This window comes from Cervus elaphus, chromosome 3 (genome assembly GCF_910594005.1).
Source record: "Cervus elaphus chromosome 3, mCerEla1.1, whole genome shotgun sequence".
Lineage (NCBI taxonomy): Eukaryota > Metazoa > Chordata > Mammalia > Artiodactyla > Cervidae > Cervus > Cervus elaphus.
The window spans coordinates 11,012,974-11,039,247 of NC_057817.1; the positions used below are offsets into that span (position 1 = coordinate 11,012,974).

The following is a 26,274-nucleotide window of genomic DNA, read 5'->3' on the forward strand; positions in this document are numbered from 1 at the left end:
TGAATAAGCAGGGTGGCAATATACAGCCTTGACGTACTCCTTTCACTATTTGGAACCAGTCTGTTGTTCCATGTCCAGTTCTAACTGTTGCTTCTTGACCTGCATACATATTTCTCAGGAGGCAGGTAAGGTGGTCTGGTATTCCCATCTCTCGAAGAATTTTCCAGTTTGTTTTGATCAACGCAGTGAAAGGCTTTGGTGTAGTCAATAAAGCAGAAGGAGATGTTTTTCCGGAAATCTCTTGCTTTTTCAATGATCCAACAGATATTGGCAATTTGATCTCTGGTCCCTCTACCTTTTCTAAATCCAGCTTGAACATCTGGAAGTTCAGAGTTCATGTACTGTTGAAGCCTGGCTTGGAGAATTTTGAGCATTACTTTACTAGCGTGTGAGATGAGTGCAGGATTTGAAATAGCTTAACTGGAATTCCATCATCTTCACTAGCTTTGTTCATAGTGATGCTTCCTAAGGCCCACTTGACTTTGCATCCCAGGATGTCTCGCTCTAGGTTGGTGATCACACCATCATGATGATCTGGGTCATGAAGAACTTTTTGTATAGTTCTTCTGTGTATTCTTGCCACCTCTTTTTAATCTCTTCTGCTTCTGTTAGGTTCATACCGTTTCTGTCCTTTGTTGTTAGCATCTTTGCATGAAATGTTCCCTTTGTATCTCTAATTTTCTTGAAGAGATCTCTAGTCTTTCCCATTCTATTGTTTTCCTCTATTTCTTTGCATTGATAACTGAGGAAGGCTTTCTTATTTTTCCTTGCCATTCTTTGGAACCATTTAGCTCGTTCCAAAAAATGTTTGCTGACCTCTGCTGTAGGCCATCTTTTCAACTGAGTTAGGTGATTTTTTTGGATGTATTAGTTAAGAGCCTACCAGTTCCTTGCCTTGAAAAGGACGAACTTTCATTTTTCATTTCCTTAAGAGTTAAATATAAGGTCGAAAATCACTGCGACCCACTCTCACTTTCTCTATTTAAAGTTCTGTATTTTTTTTTTTTAACCTCTGTCATCCTAAGAAGTTACCTTCCACTCCCCTCTCTTTTTTTTCTCACAAGATCTGTTGTATGACTAACATTATTTCAATTATTTTACCCAGCATTTCTGAGGTGTCTGTGCAAGTGTGATTTTAGAATATTTTAGTTTGCCTACTGTGATCAATTCAGTTTTTTCTAAAAAGAAATTGGAAGGATTTAGCAAAGGATATAAACATGATTTAAAAGGCAAAAAACAGGATCTGTGAGCATAGATCAATAAAATCAAGTTTTGTGTTACTTGTAGATGACAAAGTTTACTTAGGATTAAATAATGTCATAAAGAAGATGGTGCCAACATAGCAGTAAACAAGTTTAAAATGTGAGGACAGTAGCTTTATGTAGACAGATAAAATACCTTAAATGTACTAAGAAAACTGTAGCACAGGCTGTAAAGAATGTTATGAAATGGCACAGTTAAATATAGTTCACATAGAAATTGTATTCTGCTTTGGTTAAAGTTCTGTTGAGGCAAAGGATTGTGTGTTTATTTATTTATGTTATAGCAGTCAGTGATGTTCTCGGTTTATTGAGGTGGAAGATCTTCTTTTTTCATGATTTGTGTCTATCATAGACTTATCACCCAGCATACAGTGCTTCTGGGTGCTGTGGAGATCTTTCTCAACCGATGCTTCTTCGTCCCCAGGGGTGGTGTGTCAGAAAGGCATGATGTACCATCACTGCGCCTCCTTCTGTCGCCGCTCCTGCCTCTCCCTCTCTTCCCCAGAGCAGTGCAGCGATGACTGTGCTGAAGGCTGCAACTGTCCTGAAGGCAAATACTATGAAGACACGCTTAGCTTCTGTGTGCCCATGTACGTCCCAGAAATGTGTTGACAGCATCCAGTTTTTAATCTCTTGTCTCCCTTACAGGATCAATGGGCTGTCATGCCTGTTTCTTTTCTCCCTGTCTTTTTTCTTTTTTTTTTTTAAAATCTAATCGACTCGGAACCCTAAATTTTTTCTACTATTAAATGTCACTTTTTCCATAAAATAAGTGTGCATATATGCAAGGATCTGCTTGTGAGTTGTTTCTTTAATATTTCTTAATATCCTTACTTGTTGACCCTGTATGTGCTCACAAATCGCTACAGAAAGAGCTAAGGAATCTGATGTATAATCCCCAAGTTCATTCCTATGTGGTTTTGCTGTATCAATAATAATAGCAAGGTTTATGCTTCGCTGTCATGTGGCAAATTATAGTAGCAGGATTGTAATGTCTCTTAGCATTCAGAAATTTCTCAAATCTCACATGACATAAAGACTTTGTTGTCTACATAGGGTTACATGATATATTGGTTGTGTTTCTCTGAAGTGCCTCCAGGGACATTTTTGTGACAAAGACAACATAGTCTTTGTGTGACTAAAACAATACAGCGTATGAGTTTTGGGAAACAAAATCTAAAGCTGCACAAGATTTCACATTTGTTTAACAGAATTGCATGGAATTTTGTGCAGTAATGTCATTGCTAGACTGTGCCTTTAAAGTACCAATACTGCATGTGGTTTGCATGAATTTCAGTGTTGTTTTTTCTTAAATATATCCTATTTTGTTAATTTAACCTTTTTTTCCCCCCCTTACAGATTTCACTGCCGGTGTCATTACAGAGGCAGTATTTACCAACCCGGAGAGCTCATCCCAACACCCTCAGGCTTATGGTAGGTTTCAGTAATGGTGATTGTTCTTGACAAATAACATGGAGTGATATAACTTCTTAACCAAATCCATAAATTAAAATATGACATCCGTAATTTGAAAAATACAGAACCTTAATATATAAACTGTTAAACCATATGTATTATATTTATATATATTTAACTCAAATATATACATATATACATTAAACCACACACACACACACACATATACACACACATATATATATATATTTCATTTCAGCATGGAATGCCTAAGTCTTGTGCTCATAACTGCAGAGAAGAGCTGTGAGTTAAAGTGTCAAACAGTGAAATAGAATGCCTTTGATCAGTTCTCAATAGTTAAGAGTGAGATGGCTCTCACCTTAGTTCTCAAATAATAGTTAAGGGTGAGATGAATGGTCAAATGCTGTAAGTTACTGAGGTGTTTTAGTTTTGTGGCTTATCCACTGGCTCAGAAAATGCAATTTCAAATTGGAATTCACCATGTCACACTCTGGAGTCAGAGAGCTGCCTCCCAAAGGACAACCATTTTAGTGAGAAAATGCTTGTTCATAAGAAAATACTCCTTCGAGTTGTAACCTGTTAAAAATGCAGACATGTCCATGCAGCAGTCCTCATAGATCTATATCCAACTCCTAACCCCCTTTTAGTTGCAACATAGGAGCCCACAGATAATGACAGACATAAGGGGATAGTAATAATAACCATTGCAATAATCATATCTGTCCTTTACTATGCACTTTCTGTAGTCCTGGTATCATTCTAGGAGTTTTACATCTGTTAAAACACCCATCACTGTAACCCTAAGAGGCAGGTACAGTTGCTACAGTCCCGTGTACACGGGAGGAAATGAGGCACGGACAGTTAAGCACCTTGGTAACAAAGCCAGGATTCATTCCCGGACAGCCTGGCTCTGCAGTGCTTGCTCTGTCTGTTTTGCTTTGCAGCTTATTTTGTATCCATGACAGAGTATTGTTTATGCACAATTTGTATTTACTGCTATGTGCATCTCCCTTCCTTTCCCTCAATCGAGATGCAAAGGCAACCAGCTCTTGGCTCTATCTACAGTAGGTTGCACTATTAGCCATAGTTTCCCAAGCCATAAATCTGGGAGCTGTCTTTGACTCTTTCCTCCTCTTCAACACCCCCACCCAGTATACTCCCAATGACTTTAGATTTTATTTCCTCCATACAGTTGAAATCCATTTCCTCCTTTCTATCACCTCTGTCTTAGCAATGTCTCTCAGCATCTCTTCCCTGGACGTTTCTACATGATCTTCTTGTCTTTAGTTTTGTCTCCTTCCATTCTACCAAGATCTTATATTGCTCTTAAACTTAACATAATTGAATTTAAGTAAACTTGGCAAAAACAAAGGAACCTTCCCACCTCAGTGAGAAAAAAATTCCATTTGTCTCATCGTCTCATTTGCCATTCCTCTTAAAAAGCCCGTGTCCCAGAATCAGTGTGATATGAAAGCCCTGGTTCTGTGACCTGAGATCCCTGTGTCTCGGTTCCTCTCTGCCATTCGCAGTGTGAGTCATATTTCTGAGGGTCATCCTAGTGTTAGACGAAGAAGAAGCATATTTTTTGTATGACATGGCCCTTCTCTGTTAGTCAGCTTCTTCATCTGGGCTCAAATATAGAAAGCATGATCTAGTCCAGAGCTGGAGGCAAAACTGTTTATGTTGGGCTTATTGAGAATTAGTGTAAAAATCTTTCTTTATCATGATAACTCCTTAAGGGATTTTCACGATTCATATTGCCTGAATTTGGTTTTTGCTTTATGCCCTGACTTTGGAACTCAGGTTGTAAGATGTGAGTCCACAGTCTCTTCTACGTTGCTGCCAGAATGACTTTTCTAGAATTCAAACCAACGATATCACATCTCTGTTTAAAGTCTTTAGTGACTCACTTCAGGGATAAAGTCTTAGTGTCCTAATAGAAGCTGGCCTTTGACACTTTGCTATAGGCCTCTCCGGTTATGTCCCACATGGCACTCTGTTACATAGAAAGCTGTTCCACCCCTATGTGACTTTTTACTACATCTTCACTCAGCCTGACAACATTCCTACTTTATCTATATTGTAACCTCCTTCCTGTCTTCAAAATTTTGCAGACTCTATCTTCTTTCCCTAATGTCAATTGCTAACAGATTTTGAAACATTGTTACATGCTTTACTTGTGTTAATATATCTTAAACATTTGTATGTTGCGTGTCACACTGGCTCAATTACTTATTTGTATGTCTTCTCTCCTTCTGGAACATAGTAGGCATTTGGGTAAAGACTGAGAATTTTGGACTTTGAATTCTCCATGCTAATCACAGTGCCTCACACATGTATCAGTGTTTGATAAAAGTGTGTTGAGCTGAAATAGCTCTCTTCAAATCAGTTCTAAACCAATAACTTATTTACAAAAACTTCTGGGAAAAAAATCTTATTTGTCAATTCTTGCATGGTATATTGTTTTTTAAACAGAAAAATCTTGAGGTTTGTTTCATGAATTAACTATCTGTTTACTTCTAGCCAGTGTTCAAATGGGACCGTGAAATGTGATGAATTAGCAACGCCCTCTACTGGTAAGACCTAGATAGATGTTTTCCTTAGAGAGAAGGAGGCTCTAGTGCTGTCCCTACTCTTAGAGCAGAAGTTTTGAATTCATCACAGGCCTCCTTGCCAATGCACATGGAGGAATAGCCTTAGGGATGCTTTTCTACATGGTGCTCTGGTGCTTCCTAACTTTTTCACCTCCGGAATTATAATATTTGTTGGACAGTGTGGGGTGAACATGTAAGGCTGCTTAGGGCAGAGCTGATCAACCCAGGGAGGCTGTCTGATGCTCCCTGTCCCAGCACCACCTCAGGTCCGCCAAACGCTTTAGGGATATGTATCCAGGCACCTGTTAGAAGTCACTTGTGCAACAGCAGTTGGGAGACCCTACTCCAGACCAGCAATTCTTAGATTCTGAGTGTACACACATAAAAACCTAGGGATCTTGTTAAATAATGATTCTGATTCAGTAGGTGAGGGTGATACCTGCAACATTTCTGTTGGTGGCCAAAGTGATGCTAATGCTTCTGGGTTCAGGGCTACATTTTAAGTAGCAAAGCTTTAGGACTAGCAGCCATCAGTTAACAGTGGTATGTAAAATGACATCGACTGCCATTCTTTTGAAAATATCACATTATGATTGCATATCATTCCTGAAGACCATATATATTAGGAGACCTTTTATATTATTTATTTTTCACCACCCAGAAAGCCTCAAATTTATGTCACTGTGGAGGCAAATTTGTCTAGGCAAATACTAAACAAAGCTACCTTATGTTGATTTTAATGGATAGCAAGAGTGTAGGCTGATAAAACCAATTGTGAGCTATTGCTTTGTTATTTATTTGCACAGTTATATATTTTCTAAATTAGCTTTGAATTAATTATATGCCCTTGATTCAATTTATCAGGATTCAGGCTGTCTAGGGCTTATTTACAGGGTATGTTCATGGACTGCACATATATTTGGGAGCTGTGGGGCCCTCCCCGCCTTGACTCATCTGCATTGGGTGGCTCAGTATTGAAGGAAAGGAAGCCCAGATGGCCAGGCTTGTCGCAGAGGAATCCGCAAGTTTCCTTTTGACCCCACATAAGAGGTGGTAATCCCTCTGAACTCAAAAGCTTTCTGGAGCAATATGTAGCCCCTGTAATTATGCCCATTTTCTGCACTTCCACATTATAGTGAACGGTGTTAGTCACTCAGTCATGTCTGACTCTTTGTGGCCCCATAGACTGTAGCCTGCCAGGCTCCTCTGTTCATGGAATTCTCCAGGCAAGAATACTGGATAGGATGCAAGGGGGTGGCCATGCCCCTTCCAGGGGATCTTGAGACCCAGGGACCCCAGGTTCAATCCTGGGGTCCCTGGGTCTCCTGCATTGCAGGCAGATCCTTTACCATCTAAGCCACCAGGAAGGAGTAACATAAATAGTGACTCAGGGGTGAAGCAAGATCTAAAAGTATCACGTGTTTGTTGTAAACACATAGCTTTGTAAAAGTTTAAATATACGGTACTGTCAGTCCAGTCCTCAAAAAATGATAATATATATTTAGATTAATCGAAATACCCTGTTTCTTGATCTCAGGAAGGTATATACTAGTTGTTGAGTTGTTTTCTTATGGAAGGCAGCTTAAATTTTCAAACTCAAAATAGATTTTGGAAATTTAGGTGATTAAAGGAAATCTGGCTAGAGAACGGTTTAAGCTCATGAACCAAACATCACAGAGTAAAATCAGTTATTACTGGGGTCATCAGTTATTACTGGTAAAATATACTGTGTTCTATAGTTAATTGTGTTTTGATGACAAACGCATGTAAATGTGATTGTGTATATGGAGCAAATACAAAGTTAAACATATGTTGTCTGTGCCTTGTTCCTGAAGTTCACATCTGCCCTGAGGGAAAACAGTATTTCGACTGTAGGTTTCCTGACCCTGAATTACCAGCTGGTGGTATAAATTGTGAAACTACATGTGCAAATTTGGCTATGAACTTCACTTGCGCCCCATCGTCACCCTGCATAAGTGGCTGTGTTTGTGCTCCAGGGTAAGCACATTATTTTTCTTGATAATACAGAATGTTTAGGATTTGATAGAAAGCACAGAAGCACTTAAAAACATTATTTATAGAAATAGCTAAAATTGTGTTCTGATTGGTGGTTAGCTCTGAACTGGTAACTGGATTACTGCTGTAGTTATTTGTCTGTGCTTATGGGACATATCACATATGTGTGAGATGCATGCCACATGGAACACATGGCTAAATAATGTCACAATATGTTGTCTACATGATATAATTAAAGTAATGCAGTGAATTGAGGGGAGAACTCACTTCAGGATGGACTTGGCATTTATCCCTGATCCAACTGTGATTCTGGGAAAATGATAGTGAGCCACTTTGCATTCAAAATACTCGAAGTGCATTTCTTTTGTACATTCTTTTTTAAAAAATTAATTATTTATTTTAATTGGAGGCTAATTACTTTACAGTATTGTAGTGGTTTTTGCCATACTTTGACATGGATCAGCCATGGGTGTACATATGTCCCCCCATCCCAAACCCCTCTCCCACATCCCATCCCTCTGGATTGTCCCAGTGCACCGGCTTAGACTGCCCTGTCTCATGCATCGAACTTGTACTGGTGATCTCTTTCACCATCTGAGTGAAAGAGTTTCATGTTTCATGTTTCAATGCTATTCTCTCAAATCATCCCACCCTCACCTTCTCCCACAGAGTTCAAAAGTACGTTCTATATATCTGTGTCTCTTTTGCTGTCTCACATATAGGGCTAATCATTATCATCTTTCTAAATTCCATATATATGTGTTAATATACTGTATTGGTGTTTTTCTTTCTGACATACTTCACTCTATATAATAGGCTCTAGTTTCATCCACCTCATTAGAACTGATTCAAATGTGTTCTTTTTAATAGCTGAGTAATATTCCATAGTGTATATATACCATGGCTTTCTAATCCATTCGTCTGCCAATTGACATCTAGGTTGCTTCCATGTCCTGGCTATTGTAAACAGTGTTGTGATGAACATTGGCATACACATGTCTCTTTCAATTCTGGTTTCCTCGGTGTGTATGCCCAGCAGTGGGATTGCTGGGTCGAATGGCAGTTCTATTTCCAGTTTTTTAAGGAATTTCCACACTGTTCTCTATAGTGGCTGTACTAATTTGCATTCCCACCAACAATGTAACAGGCTTCCCTTTTCTCTGCACCCTCTCCAGCATTTATTGACTTTTTGATAGCAGCTATTCTGACTGGTGTGAGATGGTACCTCATTGTGGTTTTGATTTGCATTTCTCTGATAATGAGTGATGTTGAGCATCCTTTCATGTGTTTGTTAGCCATCTGTATGTCTTCTTTGGAGAAATGACTGTTTAGTTCTTTCGCCCATTTTTTGATTGGGTCATTTATTTTTCTGGTATTAAGCTGCATGAGCTGCTTGTATATTTTTGAGATTAATTATATGTTAGTTGCTTCATTTGCTATTATTTTCTCCCATTCTGAAAGCTGTCCTTTTCACCTTGTTTATAGTTTCCTTTGTCGTGCAAAACCTTTTAAGTTTAATTAGGTCCCATTTGTTTATTTTTGCTTCTATTTCCATTACTCCGGGATGTGAGTCATAGAGGATCCTGCTGTGATTTATGTCAAAGAGTGTTTTGCCTATGTTTTCCTCTAGGAGTTTTATAGTTTCTGGTCTTACATTTAGATCTTTAATCCTTTTTGAGTTTATTTTTGTGTATGGTGTTTGAAAGTGTTCTAGTTTCATTCTTTTACAAGTGGTTGACCAGTTTTCCCAGCACCACTTGTTAAAGAGGTTATCTTTTCTCCACTGTTTATTCTTGCCTGCTTTGTCAAATATGAGGTGTCCATAGGAGCATGGATTTATCTCTGGGCTTTCTATTTTGTTCCATTGATCTATATTTCTGTCTTTGTGCCAGTACCATACTATCTTGATGACTGTAGTTTTGTACTATAGTCTGAAGTCGGGCAGGTTGATTCCTCCAGTTCCATTCTTTTTTCTCAAGATTGCTCTGGCTATTTGAGATTTTTTTTGTATTTCCATACAAATTGTGAAATTATTTGTTCTAGTTCTCTGAAAAATACCATTGGTAGCTTGATAGGAATTGCATTGAATCTATAGATTGCTTTGGATGGTATATTCATTTTCACTGTATTTCTGATCCATGAACATGGTATATTTGTCCATCTATTTGTTTCATCTTTGATTTCTTTCATAAGTGTTTTATAGTTTTCTATATATAGGTCTTATGTTTCTTTAGGTAGATTTATTCCTAAGTATTTTATTCTTTTGTCTCAATGGTGATTGGAATTTTTCCCTTAATTTCTCTTTCTGTTCTCTCATTGTTAGTGTATAGGAATGCAAGGGATTTCTGTGTATTAATTTTATATCCTGCAACTTTACTATATTCATTGATTAGCTCTAGTAATTTTCTGGTGGTGTCTTTAGGGTTTTCTATGTAGAGGATCATGTCATCTGCAAACAGTGAGAGTTTTACTTCTTCTTTTCCAATCTGGATTCCTTTTATTTCTTTTTCTGTTCTGACTGCTGTGGCTAAAACTTCTAAAACTATGCTGAATAGTAGTGGTGAGAGTGGACACCCTTGTCTTGTTCCTGACTTTAGGGGAAATGCTTTCAATTTTTCACCCTTGAGGATAAAGTTTGCTGTGGGTTTATCATATATGGCTTTTATTACATTGAGCTATGTTCCTTCTATGCCTGCTTTCTGGAGGGTTTTTATCACAAATGGATGTTGAATTTTATAAGGGCTTTTGCTTCATCTATTGAGATAATTGTATGGTTTTTATCTTTCAATCTGTTAATGTGGTGTATCACATTGATTGATATGTGAATAGTGAAGAATCCTTGCATCCCTGGGATAAAGCCCATTTAGTCATGATGCATGATCTTTTTAATATGTTGTTGGATTCTGTTTGCTAGAATTTTTTTGAGGATTTTTACATTTATGTTCATCAGTGATATTGGCCTGTAGTTTTCTTTTTTTGTTGCATCTTTGTCTGGTTTTGGTATGAGGGTGATGGTGGCCTCATAGAATGAGTTCAAAGTTTACCTTCCTCTGCAATTTTCTGGAAGAGTTTGAGTAGGATTTGTGTTAGTGCTTCTCTAAAGTTTTGGTAGGATTCACCTGTGAAGCCATCTGGCCCTGGGCTTTTGTCTTTTGGAAGATTTTTTATTACAGTGTCGATTTCCATGCTTATAATGCATCTGTTAAGATTTTCTATTTCTTCCTGTTTCAGTTTTGGAAGGTTATACTTTTCTAAGAATTCATCCATTTCTTCCAAGTTGTACATTTTATTGTCATATAGTAGCTGATAGCAGTCTCTTATGATCTTTTGTATTACTGTGCTGTCTATTATGATTTCTCCATTTTCATTTCCAATTTTGTTGATTTGATTCTTCTTCCCCCCACCCTTTTTTTTTTGATGAGTCTGGCTAGTGGTTTGTCTATTTTATTTATCTTCTCAAAGAACCAGCTTTTAGTTTTGTTGATTTTTGCTATAGTCTCCTTTGTTTCTTTTTCATTTATTTCTGCCCTAATTTGTATGATTTCTTTCCTTCTACTAACCCTGGGGTTCTTCATTTCTTCTTTTTCTAGTTGCTTTCGGTATAAAGTTAGGTTATTTATTTGATTTTTCTCTTGTTTCTTGAGGTAAGCTTGTATTGCTATGAACCTTCCTCTTAGCACTGCTTTTACTGAATCCCATAGGTTTTGGGTTGTTGTGTTTTCATTTTCCTCTGTTTCTATGCATATTTTGATTTCTTTTTTGATTTCTTCTGTGATTTGTTGTTCAGAAGTGTGTTGTTTAGCCTCCATATGTTTGTATTTGTAATAGTTTTTATCCTGTAAGTTCAGTTCAGTTGCTCAGTTGTGTCTGACTCTTACAACCCCATGGACTGCAGCACGCCAGGCCTCCCTGTCCATCACCAACTTCCAGAGTTTACTCAAACTCATGTCCATGGAGTCAGTGATGCCATCCAACCATCTCATTTTCTGTCGTCCCCTTCTCCTCCTGCCTTCAATCTTTCCCAGTATCAGGGTCTTTTCAAATGAGTCAGTTCTTTGCTTCAGGTGGCCAAGTATTGGAGTTTCAGCTTCAACATAAGTCCTTCCAATGAATACTTAGGACTGATCTGCTTTAGGATGGACTGGTTGGATCTCCTTGCAGTCCAAGGGACTCTCAAAAGTCTTCTCCAACACCACAGTTCAAAAGCATCAATTCTTCAGTGCTCAGCTGACTTTACAGTCCAACTCTCACATCCATATATGACTACTGGAAAAACCATAGCTTTGTCTAGACCGACATTTGTTGGCAAAGTAATGTCTCTGCTTTTTAATATGCTGTCTATGTTTGTCATAACTTTTCTTCCAAGGAGCAAACATCTTCTAATTTCATGGTTGCAGTCAACGTCTGCAGTGATTTTGGTGCCCCCCAAAAGAAAATCTGTCACTGTTTCCATTGTTTCCCCATCTCTTTGCCATGAGCTGATGAGACCAGATGCCATGATCTTCTTTTTCTGAATGTTGAGTTTTGAGTCAACTTTTTCATCTCCTCTTTCACTTACATCAAGAGGCTATTTAGTTCATTTCTTCCATAAGGGTGGTGTCATCTACATCTCTGAGGTTATTGATATTTCTCCCAGCAATCTTGATTCCAGCTTGTTCTTCATCCAGCCCAGCGTTTCTCATGATGTACTCTGCATATAAGTTAAATAAGCAGGGTGACAATATACAATCTTGATGTACTCCTTTCCAAATTTGGAACCAGTCTGTTGTTCCATGTCTGATTTTAACTGTTGCTTCCTGACCTATATACATTTTTTTCAAGAGGCAGGTCAAGTAGTCTGGTATTCCAATCTCTTGAAGAATTTTCCATAGTTTATTGTTGTCCACACAGTCAAAAGCTTTGGCATAGTCATTAAAGCAGAAGTAGATATTTTTCTGGAACTCTGTTGCTTTTTTGTTGATCCAACAGATGTTGGCAATTTGATCTCTGATTCCTCTGCCTTTTCTAAATCCAGCTTGTACGTCTGGAAGTTCACAGTTCATGTACTATTGAAGCCTGGCTTGGAGAATTTTGAGCATTACTTTACTAGTATGTGAGATGAGTGCAATTGTGTGGTAGTTTGAACATTCTTTGGCATTGCCTTTCTTTGGGATTGGAATGAAAACTGACCTTTTCCAGTCCTGTGGCCACTGCTGAGTTTTCCAAATTTGCTGGCATATTGGATGCAGCACTTTCACAGCATCATCTTTCAGGATTTGAAATAGCTCAACTGGAATTCCATCACCTCCACTAGCTTTGTTCGTAGTGATGCTTCCTAAGGCCCATTTGACTTCGCATTCCAGGATGTCTCACTCTAGGTTGGTGATCACACCATCATGATGATCTGGGTCATGAAGAACTTTTTGTATAGTTCTTCTGTGTATTCTTGCCACCTCTTCTTAATCTCTTCTGCTTCTGTTAGGTTCATACCATTTCTGTCCTTTATTGTGCCCATCTTTGCATGCAGTGTTCTCTTGGTATCTCTAATTTTCTTGAAGAGATCTCTAGTCTTTCCCATTCTATTGTTTTCCTCTATTTCTTTGCATTGATCACTGAGGAAGGCTTTCTTATCTCTCCTTGCTATTCGTTGGAACTCTGCATTCAAATGGGAATGTCTTTCCCATTCTCCTTTGCCTTTCTCTTCTCTATTCACAGCTATTTGTAAGGCCTCCTAAGGCAAAAAATTTTGCCTTTTTGTATTTCTTTTCCTTGGGATGACATCTAATCTTACCACATTGTGATCAGAAAAGATGCTTGAAATGATTTCAATTTTTTTGAATTTACCAAGGCTGGATTTATGGCCCAGGATGTGGTCCATCCTGGAGAATGCTCCATGTGCACTTGAGGAAAAGGTGTAATTCATTGTTTTGGGGTGAAACGTCCTATAGATATCAATTAAGTCTAACTGGTCCATTGTATCATTTAAAGTTTGTGTTTCCTTGCTAATTTTCTGTTTGGATGATCTACCCACAGGTGTGAGTGGGGTATTAAAGTCTCCCACTATTATTGTGCTATTGTTAATTTCCCCTTTCATACTTGTTAGCATTTGCCTTACATATTGCGGTGCTCCTATGTTGGGTGCACATATATTTATAATTGTTATATCTTCTTGGATTGATCCTTTGATCATTATGTAGTGTCCTTCTTTGTCACTTTTTACAGCCTTTATTTCAAAGTCTATTTTATCTGATGTGAGTATTGCTATTCCTGCTTTCTTTTGATCTCAATTTGCGTGAAATATCTTTCCAGCCCTTCACTTTCAGTCTGTATGTGTCCCTTATTTTGAGGTGGGTCTCTTGTAGACAGCATATATTGGGGTCTTGTTTTTGTATCCATTCAGCCAGTCTTTGTCTTTTGGTTGGGGCAGTGAACCCCTTTACATTAAAGGTAATTATTGATAAGTGTGATCCCATTGCCATTTACTTTGTTGTTTTGGGTTTGAGTTTATAAACCTTTTCTGTGTTCCATGTCTAGAGAAGATCCTTTAGCATTTGTTGAAGAGCTGAATTCTCTCAGCTTTTGTTTGTCTGTAAAGCTTTTGATTTCTCCTTCATATTTGAATGAGATCCTTGATGGGTATAGTAATCTGGCTTGTAGGTTTTTCTTTTTCATCACTTTAAGTATGTCCTGCCATTCTCTTCTGGCCTGAAGAGTTTCTATTGAAAGATCAGCTGTTATCCTTATGCGGATCCCCATGTGTGTTATTTGTTGCTTTTCCCTTGCTGCTTTTAATATTTGCTCTTTGTTTTTGATGTTTGTTAATTTGATTAATACGTGTCTTGGGGTGTTTTGCCTTGGGTTTATCCTGTTTGGGACTCTCTGGGTTTCTTGGACTTGTGTGGCTGTTTCCTTCCCCATTTTAAGTAAGTTTTCAAATATTATCTCCTCAAGTACTTTCTCATGGCCTTTCTTTTTGTCTTCTTCTTCTGGGACTCCTATGATTCGAATGTTGGGGTGTTTAACATTGTCCCAGAGGTCTCTGAGATTGTCCTCATTTCTTTTAATTCTTTTTCCTCTCCGCTTTGTTTATTTCCACCATTCTATCTTCCACCTCACTTAGCCTATTTTCTGCTTCAGTTATTCTACTGTTGGTTCCCTCCAGAGTGTTTTTGATCTCATTATTGCATTATTCATTATTGCTTGACTCTTTTTTACTGCTTCTATGTCCTTGTCAAACATTTCTTGCATCTTCTCAATCCTTGTCTGCAGACTATTTATCTGTAACTCCATTTTGATTTCAAGATTTTGGATCATTCTTACTATCATTATTCTGAATTCTTTTTCAGGTAGACTCCCTATCTCCTCCTCTTGTTTGGTTTGGGTGGACACTTATCATGATTCTTTACCTGCTGAATATTTCTCTGCCTTTTCATTTTGTTTAGATTGCTGTGTTTGGGGTGGCCTTTCTGTATGCTGGAAGTTTGTGGTTCCTTTTTATTGTGGAGGTTCCTCCTCGTGGGTGGGGTTGGACTAGTGGCTTGTCAAGGTTTCCTGGTTAGGGAGGCTTGCGTTGGTGTTCTGGTGGATGGAGTTGGATCTCTTCTCTCTGGAGTGCAGTGAAGTGTCCAGTAGTGAGTTTTGAGGTGTCTGTGCATTTGGTGTGACTTTGGGCAGCCTGTATATTAATGCTCAGGGCTATGTTCCTGTGTTGCTGGAAAATCAGCATGGTATGTCTTTTTCTGGAACTTGTTGGCTCTTGGGTGGAGCTTGGTTTCAGTGTAGGTATGGAGGCTTTTGGATAAGCTCTTGTCAGTTAATGTTCCTTGGAACTGGGAGTTTTCTGGTGTTCTCAGGTTTTGGATTTAAGCCTCCTGCCTCTGGTTTTCAGTCTTATTCTTACAGTAGCCTCAAGACTTCTCCATCCATACAGCACAGATGATAAAACATCTAGATTAATGGTGAAAAGATTCTCCACAGTGAGAGACACCCAGAGAAGTTCTCAGAGTTACACGGAGAAGAGAAGAGGGGAGAGGGAGTTAGAGGTGACCAGGAGGAGCAGAGCGGGTATCAAAAGGGGAGAGAACAAGCTAGCCAGTAATCATTTCCCTATGTGCTCCCCACAGTCTGGACCCCTCAGAGATGTTCACGGAGTTACATAGAGAAGAGAAGAGTGAGGAAGGAGATACAGGTGACCAGGAGGAGAAGTTTAGTTCAGTTCAGTCGCTCAGTCATGTCCGACTCTTTGCAAGCCCATGAATCGCAGCACACCAGGCCTCCCTGTCCATCACCAACTCCCGGAGTTTGCTCAAACTCATGTCCATTGAGTCGGTGATGCCATCCAGCCATCTCATCCTCTGTCATCCCCTTCTCCTCCTGCCCCCAATCCCTCCCACCATCAAGGTCTTTTCCAATGAGTCAACTCTTCGCATGAGCTGGTCAAAGTATTGGAGTTTCAGCTTTAGCGTCAGTCCTTCCAATGAACACCCAGGACTTATCTCCTTCAGGATGGACTGGTTGGATCTCCTTGAAGTCCAAGGGACTCTCAAGAGTCTTCTCCAACACCACAGTTCAAAAGCATCAATTCTTCAGCCCTCAGCTTTCTTCACAGTCCAACTCTCACATCCATACATGACCACTGGAAAAACCACAGCCTTGACTAGATGGACCTTTGTTGGCAAAGTAATGTCTCTGCTTTTTAATATGCTATCTAGGTTGGTCATAACTTTCCTTCCAAGGAGTAAGCATCTTTTAATTTCATGGCTGCAGTCACCATCTGCAGTGATTTTGGAGCCCAAAAAAATAAAGTCTGACACTGTTTCCACTGTTTCCTCATCTATCTCCCATGAAGTGATGGGACCAGATGCCATGATCTTAGTTTTCTGAATGTTGAACTTTAAGCCAATATTTTCACTCTCCTCTTTCACTTTCATCAAGAGGCTTTTTAGTTCCTCTTCATTTTCTGCCATAAGGGTGGTGCCATCTGCATATCTGAGATTATTGATATTTCTCCTGGCAGTCTTGATTCCAGCTTGTGCTTCTTCCAGCCCAGCGTTTCTCACGATGTACTCTGCATATAAATTAAGAGGGGGAGTCAAAAGGGAAGAGACCAATCTAGCCAGTAATCAGTTCCCTAAGTGTTCTCCACAGCCTGGAACATCCAGAGAGATTCACAGAGTTAAGTAGAGAAGAGAAGTGGGAGCGAGGAGATAGAGGTGACCTGGGGGAAAGTCAAAAGGGGAGAGAGCAATCAAGCCAGTAATCACACCCCTGAGTAAAAATGGATACTGAAGATTTGATTCTTAAAGGTACAAAATTGATACCAAATACCACAAAGGAAAAGATTAAAAATCTAGAGGTTATACTCTCAAAAATATAATATTAAAAATACAAAACAAAATCAATCACAAAAAGTATAAAAATATGTACATATGAAATTTGCTTTAAAAATAGGACCTTTTTTTGCAAGGTAATAATAGGTTATAAAAATGAAAATGAGTAATAAAGAACTTAAAAATTAAAAAATTTTTACAAATAAAATATGATAATAGTAAAAATATGTCTAGGAATTTCTTTGGATCTGTTGTGGGCAGTGTGGGGTCAGTTCAGTTTCAGATAGTTCCTTTTTCCAGCTTGTACTTCTCAAGGTCTATAAGCCGCTTCTAATGCTTAGTCAATGTTAACTACAGGGTTTTAATCTGTTGCACCTGTCATTTCCAGAGCTGTTCCTCTCTTTGCAAGTCTCTTCAGTGTCTAATTTTCACTCTGACACAAGGGGCGGAGGTGGTCACTAATTTAGACTCACTTGTTCAGTCGGGCCATGGGGAGGGAGGGGCGCTGCAAACAAACATCACTGGCGTGTGTGGGGAGTGCTCGCGGTTTATGGACCACACTGGGTTTGCTCCAGCTCACCGCAGCATGCGCTTTCCCAGTCTACACTGCTCAGGTTCCAGGTTGCCCTGCAGGGGTGCTGTCCAAAGCAGACCCAGCACTTCATGCACTTCCCAGGTCTAAGCTGCTCAGGTTCAGGTTCTCGGGTCCTTCACAAGGGCGCAGACTGGGTTGGGCGTGCGTTTTGTGCCTTTCCCAGGCTTGAGCAGCTCAGGCGACCAGGTGCTTTGTGAGCACCCTGTCCCAGGAGGACCGTGCGTCTTAATCACCTCCCGGGTCCTGGCCGGTTGGTTTCCTGGGTGCGCTGTGAGAGCGCCGTCTCAGGAGTGCCGTGTGTCTCCTCTGGGGAGCTGATCTCAGGCTGCGACCCTACTGGCAGATGTCAACCGTCCAGGATCCCAGGAAGATTGGGTTAGCAACTGGGAGCCTGCTCACAGTTTGGTGGAGGATGCCGGTCTCTGGCCCCGAGATTGCCCCTTGCCTTCCGGCTCTGGCTGTCACACGCCTGCCTCTCTGCTTCCAGCAGAGGGCTTGTGGGGGAGAGGGCTGTACGCAGCCGGCTAACTCTCCTTTGGTATTCGCTCAATCCTTTGTTCTGCGAGTCGGTCAGGCTGAGTGTTAGTTTAGAGCCTTTCGCAGGAAAGTTCTCTCTCTGTCTTTTTCTCTCTCTGGCTATCCCACAGTTTGGGTTTCTATCTCACGTTAGCGCCCCCAGATTGTCCTCAGGGGATTCAGGCCCAGTCTTTGCCCTAAGCACCAATGATGCAGCCGGTGCCTCCCTGTCCAGTCCCCACTCATGGGTGGCGGATGCCAGCATCTGGGCTTCTTCTCTGCTGAGAGTTGTGGTTAGGTGCGTAATTTCTGGGTTTTGTGTTTTTTCCACCCCCACACCCTCCACCCCCGTTTATGTTGCCCTCTGAGATTCCAAAACTCCCCATAGACCCGTGGTGAGAGGGTTTACCTGTTATTTGGAAACTTGTCCTCCTTCACGACTCCCTCCCGAGGACGGGTCTCCATCCCTCTCTTTTGTCTCTCTTTTTGTCTTTTATATTTTGTCCTACCTCCTTTTGAAGAGAACGGCCTGCCTTTCTGGGTGCCTGGTATCCTCTGCCAGCATTCAGAAGTTGTTTTGTGGAAGTTGCTTAGCATTCGAATGATCTTTTGATGAATTTGTGTGGGAGGAAGTGGTCTCCCCATCCTATTCCTCCGCCATCTTGGGACTGCCCCTCTTTTGTATATTCTGTTGGCTATTACTGTTGTTGATGTTATGTTATGTTGTTAATACCAGTTTCCTTATCTAATGGATGTTACATAAAGTGGTGTGTTGAGGTTATTTAGGCAGTGGGTAACAGTGGGAGCTCTGGCTTCAGACACACCTATTTCAGATCCCAGCCCTGTCGATGCTAGCTGAATGCTTTTTCTGCAAGTTCCTTTAAAGACCCAACTAAGCATTGTGAAATGTGGCATGTGTGTGTGTGTTTGTGCACATTTGTATATACTCATTAAATATGGGTGACTATTTCATGGCAGCTTCCCTTGTGGTCAGCTGGTAAAGAATCTGCCTGCAATACAGGAGACCTGGGTTCAACCCCTGGGTTGGGAAGATCCCCTGGAGAAGGAAAAGGCTACCCACTCCAGTATTCTTCCATGGGGTTGCAAAGAGTCATACATGACTGAGTGACTTTCACTTTCTTTCACTTTTCTTTTATGGCAGCATAATTTACTTTTACCTTTGTAAATTTGCTTTAGTAGCAGTACTAAAGCAGTACCTTCCCTAGTACTCGTGGAAGGTAAATACAGAATCTGGTGGCTCTTCACTTCCTCGTAGGCACACGTGGAATCTGGCCTCAGCGGCCTTCCCTCTTCTGATGATGGAGGGAAGCAGTGCACAGTGGGAGGGCCACCTAAGGCAAACAGGTCACGCATTCTTTCTCAATGAACATATTCACACAGAGCGATTTCTGAGCTCAATTCATATCAGTCGGGAGCAAAGAAGAGAGAGGTTTTGTGGTCGGTTTCCCAGGAGAGTCACATTTGTCTAAATGGTCCCCATCTGAAATAGGTTGAAGAGAGAAGTAACTTGGGACTGTATCAATCTCTTTATTAAAGAAGGGACACAGAAGGAGTGTGAAAGAATAAAGCCTTGCATGGGAAAATAAAGGCAGGTAGAAATCAGGCCACAGAGCAGACAAGCAAGGAAGGCATTTAGTAAAAAGGACAAAGGAAATAAAACCTTTGTTATAGTAAACGAATTGAACCTTACAACATTACTTGATTTATTTGACTTGATTATGACTCAGGGATGCATGGCTGATTAGATAAAACTACATCCTAATTTTGTTTCATATGCTTGTGGTCGATGCTATTATTTTAGAAAATATCTATTTGCTGTCCTCTTTGACTTTTATTTCAACGATGATTAATTAATTTGCTAGTCAAATCTTGTTATAAAAACTTAAAGTAATTTTCTTCCACCTTCTCTTGTTTTATTGAAATAAATAAAGTTTGAATTGACTAAGAGTCTTCTGACTGGAAATAATTTTGTAACATAGAACTTTCTATTATAAAGTTGCTTATGGTACTATGATTTGGATTGACTTCCATGTGACCTGAGTGGCTTATTTTAGGACAATAAGCCTGATATCACTTGTTTTTGTGGGGCTTCTTATAGTCCCAGCAGTTTTTCAAGTACAAATGAACCTTAGTTTAGAAATCATACCTTAGTTTAGAAATCACTGTGGATTAAATAAATGTAAAGTAATATAGCAGAAAGAGACATACAGAACTGGGTTAAAATGCTGACCCTCCTTCTTATTAGCTAAAGTACCTCAGAGTAAATCTTAACCACATGGAGTCTCAACTTTGTTTTTTTAAAACAAATGTACTATCTACTTCATAGATGGTTGAGTATATGCAGCACACCAGGCATATGGTAGGTGCTCAGCAAATGTTTATTTTATGACTAACCCCGCTTCCCAAACCTGCTTAAAGCAGACAATTCATAGTGATTTACAACTGTCTTCTTCCTTCTTCCAGTTTGCATTAGTTATGAAAAGCTCATCAGTCATCAGCATAACCATTTAAAACCACTGCTTTGGCTGGTTATATAAGAATTGTACTTACCACATTTAATGTAGTATAATCTATAAAAATACTGAATCACTATGCTGTTACACCAGAAGCTAATATACTATTACAAATCAAACGCTAACAGAGTTTTGCCAGGAGAACACACTGGTCATAGCAAACACCCTCTTCTAACAACACAAGAGATGACTCTACACATGGACATCACCAGATGGCCAATAAATCAGCTATACTTCAATTAACAACTGAAGTGAATGATACTTTAAGAAATAAAAGAAATGAGAATTTTAAAAAAATTGTGCAGTTCAATGAGGCATTCCTTATCTAAACAATTCAACATCTAATGTTTACAAACTACCTAATGTGTGGGACCTTTTGTTAAGACATAGGGAAGACAGTACTAGAACAGACACATGTAAGAAAACAATAGAATCTACCTTACGGAATTGTCACTAGGATTAGATGAGTCAATGATACATGTAAAGTGAGTGGAACAATGGCTGGGCCATGATTAGCACTCAAAAATACTAGTTTTTGTTATTGTTTTCTCTATAAGACACTTAATGAGTTACTTGCAGTTCATTGGATGAACCCTCCAATAAAGTTTTGTGTAGATTGCTACGTATATGGACTGTGGTACATAAAAGAATGCACTAAAAAGATTGCACTAAATTGGATCTTTAGTGATGAGAAAAAATCTTTTAGTTTTCTAGGCAGAAGATACTGTCCTCAGCGAAAGTGACTGAAAGTTTGGGAAGGTTAAGGGGAGAAATTATGGGCTCTAGGACACTGTTGTCAGAAAGAAAGCAAACTGAATGAGATGATGCATTTTTATATAGACAGTTTCACTTCTTCACCTTTACTCAACAACTGTGTCTGCTCTGTGTTGGACATTGGAACACAACCATTGACAGGATGTTCATGGTCTTTTGGAGTGAAACTTAAAGTGGGCAACATACACATTGAATAAAGACTCACTTTACTGTGTTAGATGAACTATGAGTGAGGAAGCAGAGAACTAGGGGAACATATGTGATTATTTATATTTGAGAGAGGAGGCAAGAAGTCAGGACCCCTGACTTCTGTGTTAATATTTGAAGCAAATATTGAAGAAAGGTACCTTACTTCCTCTTTAATTGTCTTTTCAGAATATCTCATGTTACCCAGAAATTTAGGCTCCTGTCTCCCTTTTATTGTACTAAGCAATAGCAAAAAGTTTAAAATATTGCATCCAGTCATTTGCCTGGCCTTTATTTCTGTGATGTGAAAGATACTGTGTGGTAAAATAGGGGAGAAAGACTGGATTTGACTCTTCCATGGTTTAGATAGAATATGCTTACAACTGTTGTAACAAATATAGATGGTTTTGAATATGACAAGATTGCTGATTTTTTTAAAAACTGAAATTAGTAGTTGATATTAAATAGCATTTGCTTCTTCTTGAAAGGATGGCAGAGCACAAAGGAAAGTGTTACATTCCTGAAAGCTGTCCCTGTATCTGGAAAGATTGGGAGTACCTCTCAGGGGAAGTGATTGCTACACCATGCTATACCTGGTAATGAAATCTGTTTATTGCACAACTTCTCTAAGAAACTGTACTAGTTCCAGTCATCTTGTGTTTACTTAATGTGACGAATTTCATCAGAAAGCAAGCCAAATCTGAGTAAATATGATTTTAAAGGCCTTCAGGAATTGATGAGAAGCTACTACCTACAGGGGGATCATTATTTTTATGCCTACTTGTTCGACCAAGAAGTAAAAAATGAACTATGACAATTTGAAAATATAATAGGAAAAGCATAGCACTAATTTATAAATAATAAATGTTAAGAGAAGGTCATATTTGATGGAAAGTATTCTGTTTGGAAATAATCCAAAAGAATTCCATAAAATAAAATTAAAATACAGTTTCCTTGAAATGTGGATAAAAATTCAAGCTTGTGAATAAGTCCTGTCTGTGATTGAACAACAACAAAAGGTATTGAAATGGACTCAAGTAAAGGAGATAGCATTGTAGTCTTTTGGCGACTGGCAGGTGTATGTTTAGTTTTTCGTTCCATCACCTGTTTTCAAAGTGACCCAGGCACAATTTCTAGGCTTGTTTGTGATGTCTTAAGACAGAATGATAAATATATGCCTTATCTAGCACTGTAATACAATGTTATCAGAAAGAATTTGCCATATTTATAAGAGCTATTGACTCAGTGAATACCCTTGAATACAAACTTTCCAATACTTATGCTCCCTGAAAAATACTAAGTAGAGCCACGTTTCTTAGAAAGGTAACAATGTTGATATTATTTTCTAATAGTGTTTGTCGACGAGGAATGTTCAATTGCACATATTATCCATGCCCAGCAGTGTGCACAATATATGGGGACCGGCATTATCATTCTTTTGATGGACTGGAATATGATTATATCAGTGATTGCCAGGTATTTTTGATAAAGGTATGTTCACAGTTGTTATGCTGTTTGGTTGCTAAGTCTTATCCAACTCTTTGCCACTCCATGGAGCCGGCCAGGCTCCTCTGTCCATGGGATTTCCCAGGCAAGAATACTGGAGTAGGTTGCCATTTCCTTCTCCAGGAGATCTTCCTGACCCAGGGATCAAACCCAGGTCTCCTGCATTGCAGGCAGTTTTTTTTTTTTTTTTTTTACTGCTGAGCCACCTGGGAAGCAAATGTCACAATTACTTGTTTTAGTTACAGTTATATAGAGACAATGTAAAAAACAAGTATGGTAGACCATGACATATCACATCCACATATCTTTAGTAAAGCCTATAAAATTTATAGCAATTTTAAATTAATTTCCTTAACTAATTGTAAAGTTTTATTATTTGTAAGTGATGAGCTGATTTCATAACCTTTCTGTGCCTCTGACTTCTCATTTGTAAAATGAGGATAATAATTGTCCCTATCTCCCAGGGGTAGTTCTCAAGATTGAATGAAATAAATATAATAAATAAATGAAATAAATGAAAATAAATGAAATAAAATGAAACAAATAAATATAGAATTCAAATAAATGAAATGAAATGCACATAGTACTTACTATTAGGTAACTGCTCAGTAAATATCAACTGTTTTTATTTTTATTGGTTTAATTTGGTGAATGTAAATATAGGACATTAAATCATGTATTGGACCATGTATTGTTTATAATTGTATCAATTAAAATGACATTATCCTCATTTCTAGACATGCTATTTTGTTGATATGTTTTGGTAAACCCTGGGCTTTGTATATCTGATAGAATCCTTAAAATTTCTCATATCTTTAATGCATTTGGATTTTCTGTATCCCTAAATTTTATTTAGACATCTTTGAGTCCCAGAATCACATTTCTAAATGAAAAATATAAGTTTTAGGAAGAAGTTGCCCAAGAATAAGCAAAATAACATCTTTTCATCCAGCAAGGTAACCTGTGATTTTCTTGAATGTGTGTTTTCTTCTGGGTAAGGCTTTTATGTTATTAGCATATGTCAAGAAAGTAGGCACTTTCCCATTTTGTATTAGTTATTAAACAAACAGTAAATCTATAGCCTTCCAAACTTAAGCAAAGCTCCTGCTATGTTTCAAGGGAAACCATTGAGTTTCCCTTTCAGTACTACTTTTAGCCTCCTTTATGAACAGTTTTAAGTTTCTTAAAGAATAAATCCCTGGGAATGGATTTGGCAGTTAGATAATTACAGAAGATGACAAGGTGCCCGTAGGGTGTGTGTGTGTGTGTGTGTGTGTGTGTGTGTGTGTGTGTGTGTGTGTGTGTGTGTGTGTGTTTTGATACATCTTGGAGCACAGGAAAGGCACAGTGATACATATCCATTCTATGAGTATTTGTCCTCTTCAAACAAGTATTATTTTGCAAATAATTTTACATGAGGATTTTCTTACCTCTTGAAGTTTAGTTTGTAAATTGAGAAGCCTGGAAAAGTAAAAAACAATTTAGAGATTTGAATGCATAAACTGATACTTTTTTCCCCTCAAAATGTTTCAGACTGATTTTATACCAAATCCTTGCTTCCCTTGATATTTAGGTGTCTCTGATATTCCTTAAGAGCCCTCTTCCTTTGCATTTCTGGCTGTTATGCTCTTGTAGTCCTTCACTGTCTCTTCTGGTTTCTCCTGTGTCTCTTTGTTACCTTTTCTTTTTGCATAAATCCCAGACCATAGATGACTGAGTTGGCCCCTTCAGGGCAAGGACCAAACCCTAGTCACCGTTGTTTTAGCAGTGCTGAGCACCATGCTGGGAACACAGTTGTCCGCTGAATGTTTACTGAACTGGATGTCTGTGCTGGGGTCTCTCTCCTTTGCTCCTAATGCTTGTGGTAAGGTCATCCACCTCTATAATCTTAACCTCACCTACAAGCTGATGAGTTCCAAACTGACATGGACAGCTCTGACCTTCACCTTCTAGGCTGCCTTCTGACTCAAGTTCATCCCTATAATAATACATATTTTTCGTTCTGTTAATCTAAGACTCACATTGCTATCATGTCATTGCTTTTTTAAGAACTGCAGCTGACTCCCATTTACCAGCTTCCATAAAATCGAACTTCTCAGGATAATCCAAGGGTTTTTCTCAGGGTATTTTTCTGTACCTGATTGCCTCTACTCCCTCAAAGTGACTTTTCTAGTTCATATTTATCTGTTCTTTTCTTACACATCTTATAGTATTTGATAGTCCTCATGTCAAAAGTAAGCAACCCATTACATTCTGATTATTTTATATGTGCTCCATTAGATTGTGTGTCATTTTACGTCAGAGTTCTCTGTTATACTTCTTTCGAGTTCCTCACTAGGGCTAACACAATTATGGTTGTATTTTAAGAGCTAAAAAATTACTTGCTCTGTTTTTAACCATTTTTTAGAGGGTAGAATTCAAAAAGTTACACTTAATTAGTAATCTTATATTTGTTATAAATGCATACACATGCCTTGAACATGAAGTATATAGAACAGTGTTCTTAAACTTTAGTATGTATGCATATAACTTGGAAATCTTGTTAAAATCTAGGTTCTGATTTTATGTGTTTGGAGCAGTATCTTGGAGTCTGCAATTTTAAGTAAACTACTTTGATGTTTCATGTCCATTGTCTACTCTTTGAATAGGAAGAATGTAAAGCATTTCCTTCTTTAAAACACCAATTTTAACTATTTTAAAAATTCTCCTCTTCTTCTGAATAGTAAACTTTGTCACATCTAGAAAAAAACAAAGTATCTTTGACAATACTGTATCAAATATGACTATCCATCATTAATGATGCTGTATCAAACATTGAATATATCATTAAGGTTAATTAATGATGCTTTTTGTGGTTTCATTTTAAGTAGCAAAGCAAAAATTCTGCCAAACTTTGTTTTCACTTTGTGTATGGAAAAATTATTTAGAAGTATTTACTAAAAGCATTTAAACCTTGTCCATGTATTACCATCTTTGTAAACATTTTCCAATGTGTGGTCTTTGCTCACACATTATCATTTCATTCATTTAATACACAATTTTCAGGGCCTATTACATGTAAACTGTGTTAGCAAAGACATTCCTTCTCTATATATTAGGATAGATTTCTCCAAGAAAATTCTGAAGTTTTGAAAACAGGGATCATACTCTGTATTTCTTTTATCCTTCCCCTCCATCGTTTTGCAAAATTCTGGGCATTTAGCAAACTCTTAATAACTACTTATTTGATCTGCCTGGCTCTTCCTTAACTCATAATCTGTCTTTGCTGTAGAGAAATCATAGTATTTTCCATTGTATTTTCAAATAATGATTTTTCTTAGTTGAAGTATAATTAATTTACAGTATTATGTTAGTTTCAAGTATACAGAAAAGTGATTGTGCAGAAAGTAGAATATTTGTCTCAACTCTGATTCCGGACAAAATGAAATTATCTTCTCATGTCTGATGCTGAATGATGATGACAGTCATTTTTATTGGTACTGAATATAAGAGTGCCATGTTACTTGGCAGGCGAGAGCCTTTAAAGTTTGGTTTTCAGGCTTTGTA

General features: G+C 38.5%; 1 protein-coding gene across 1 annotated transcript in view; it reads left to right on the forward strand.

The window, feature by feature from the left end:
- OTOGL (otogelin like) overlaps positions 1 to 26,274 on the forward strand; it is a 169,607-nt gene that overhangs the window by 53,012 nt on the left and 90,321 nt on the right. Inside the window, exons 20-25 of the mRNA XM_043880323.1 lie at positions 1,687 to 1,852; positions 2,622 to 2,696; positions 5,223 to 5,275; positions 7,129 to 7,291; positions 21,711 to 21,818; positions 22,575 to 22,713. Of these exons, the coding sequence (XP_043736258.1) occupies positions 1,687 to 1,852; positions 2,622 to 2,696; positions 5,223 to 5,275; positions 7,129 to 7,291; positions 21,711 to 21,818; positions 22,575 to 22,713 (704 nt within the window). The remainder of the gene's footprint in view (positions 1 to 1,686; positions 1,853 to 2,621; positions 2,697 to 5,222; positions 5,276 to 7,128; positions 7,292 to 21,710; positions 21,819 to 22,574; positions 22,714 to 26,274) is intronic.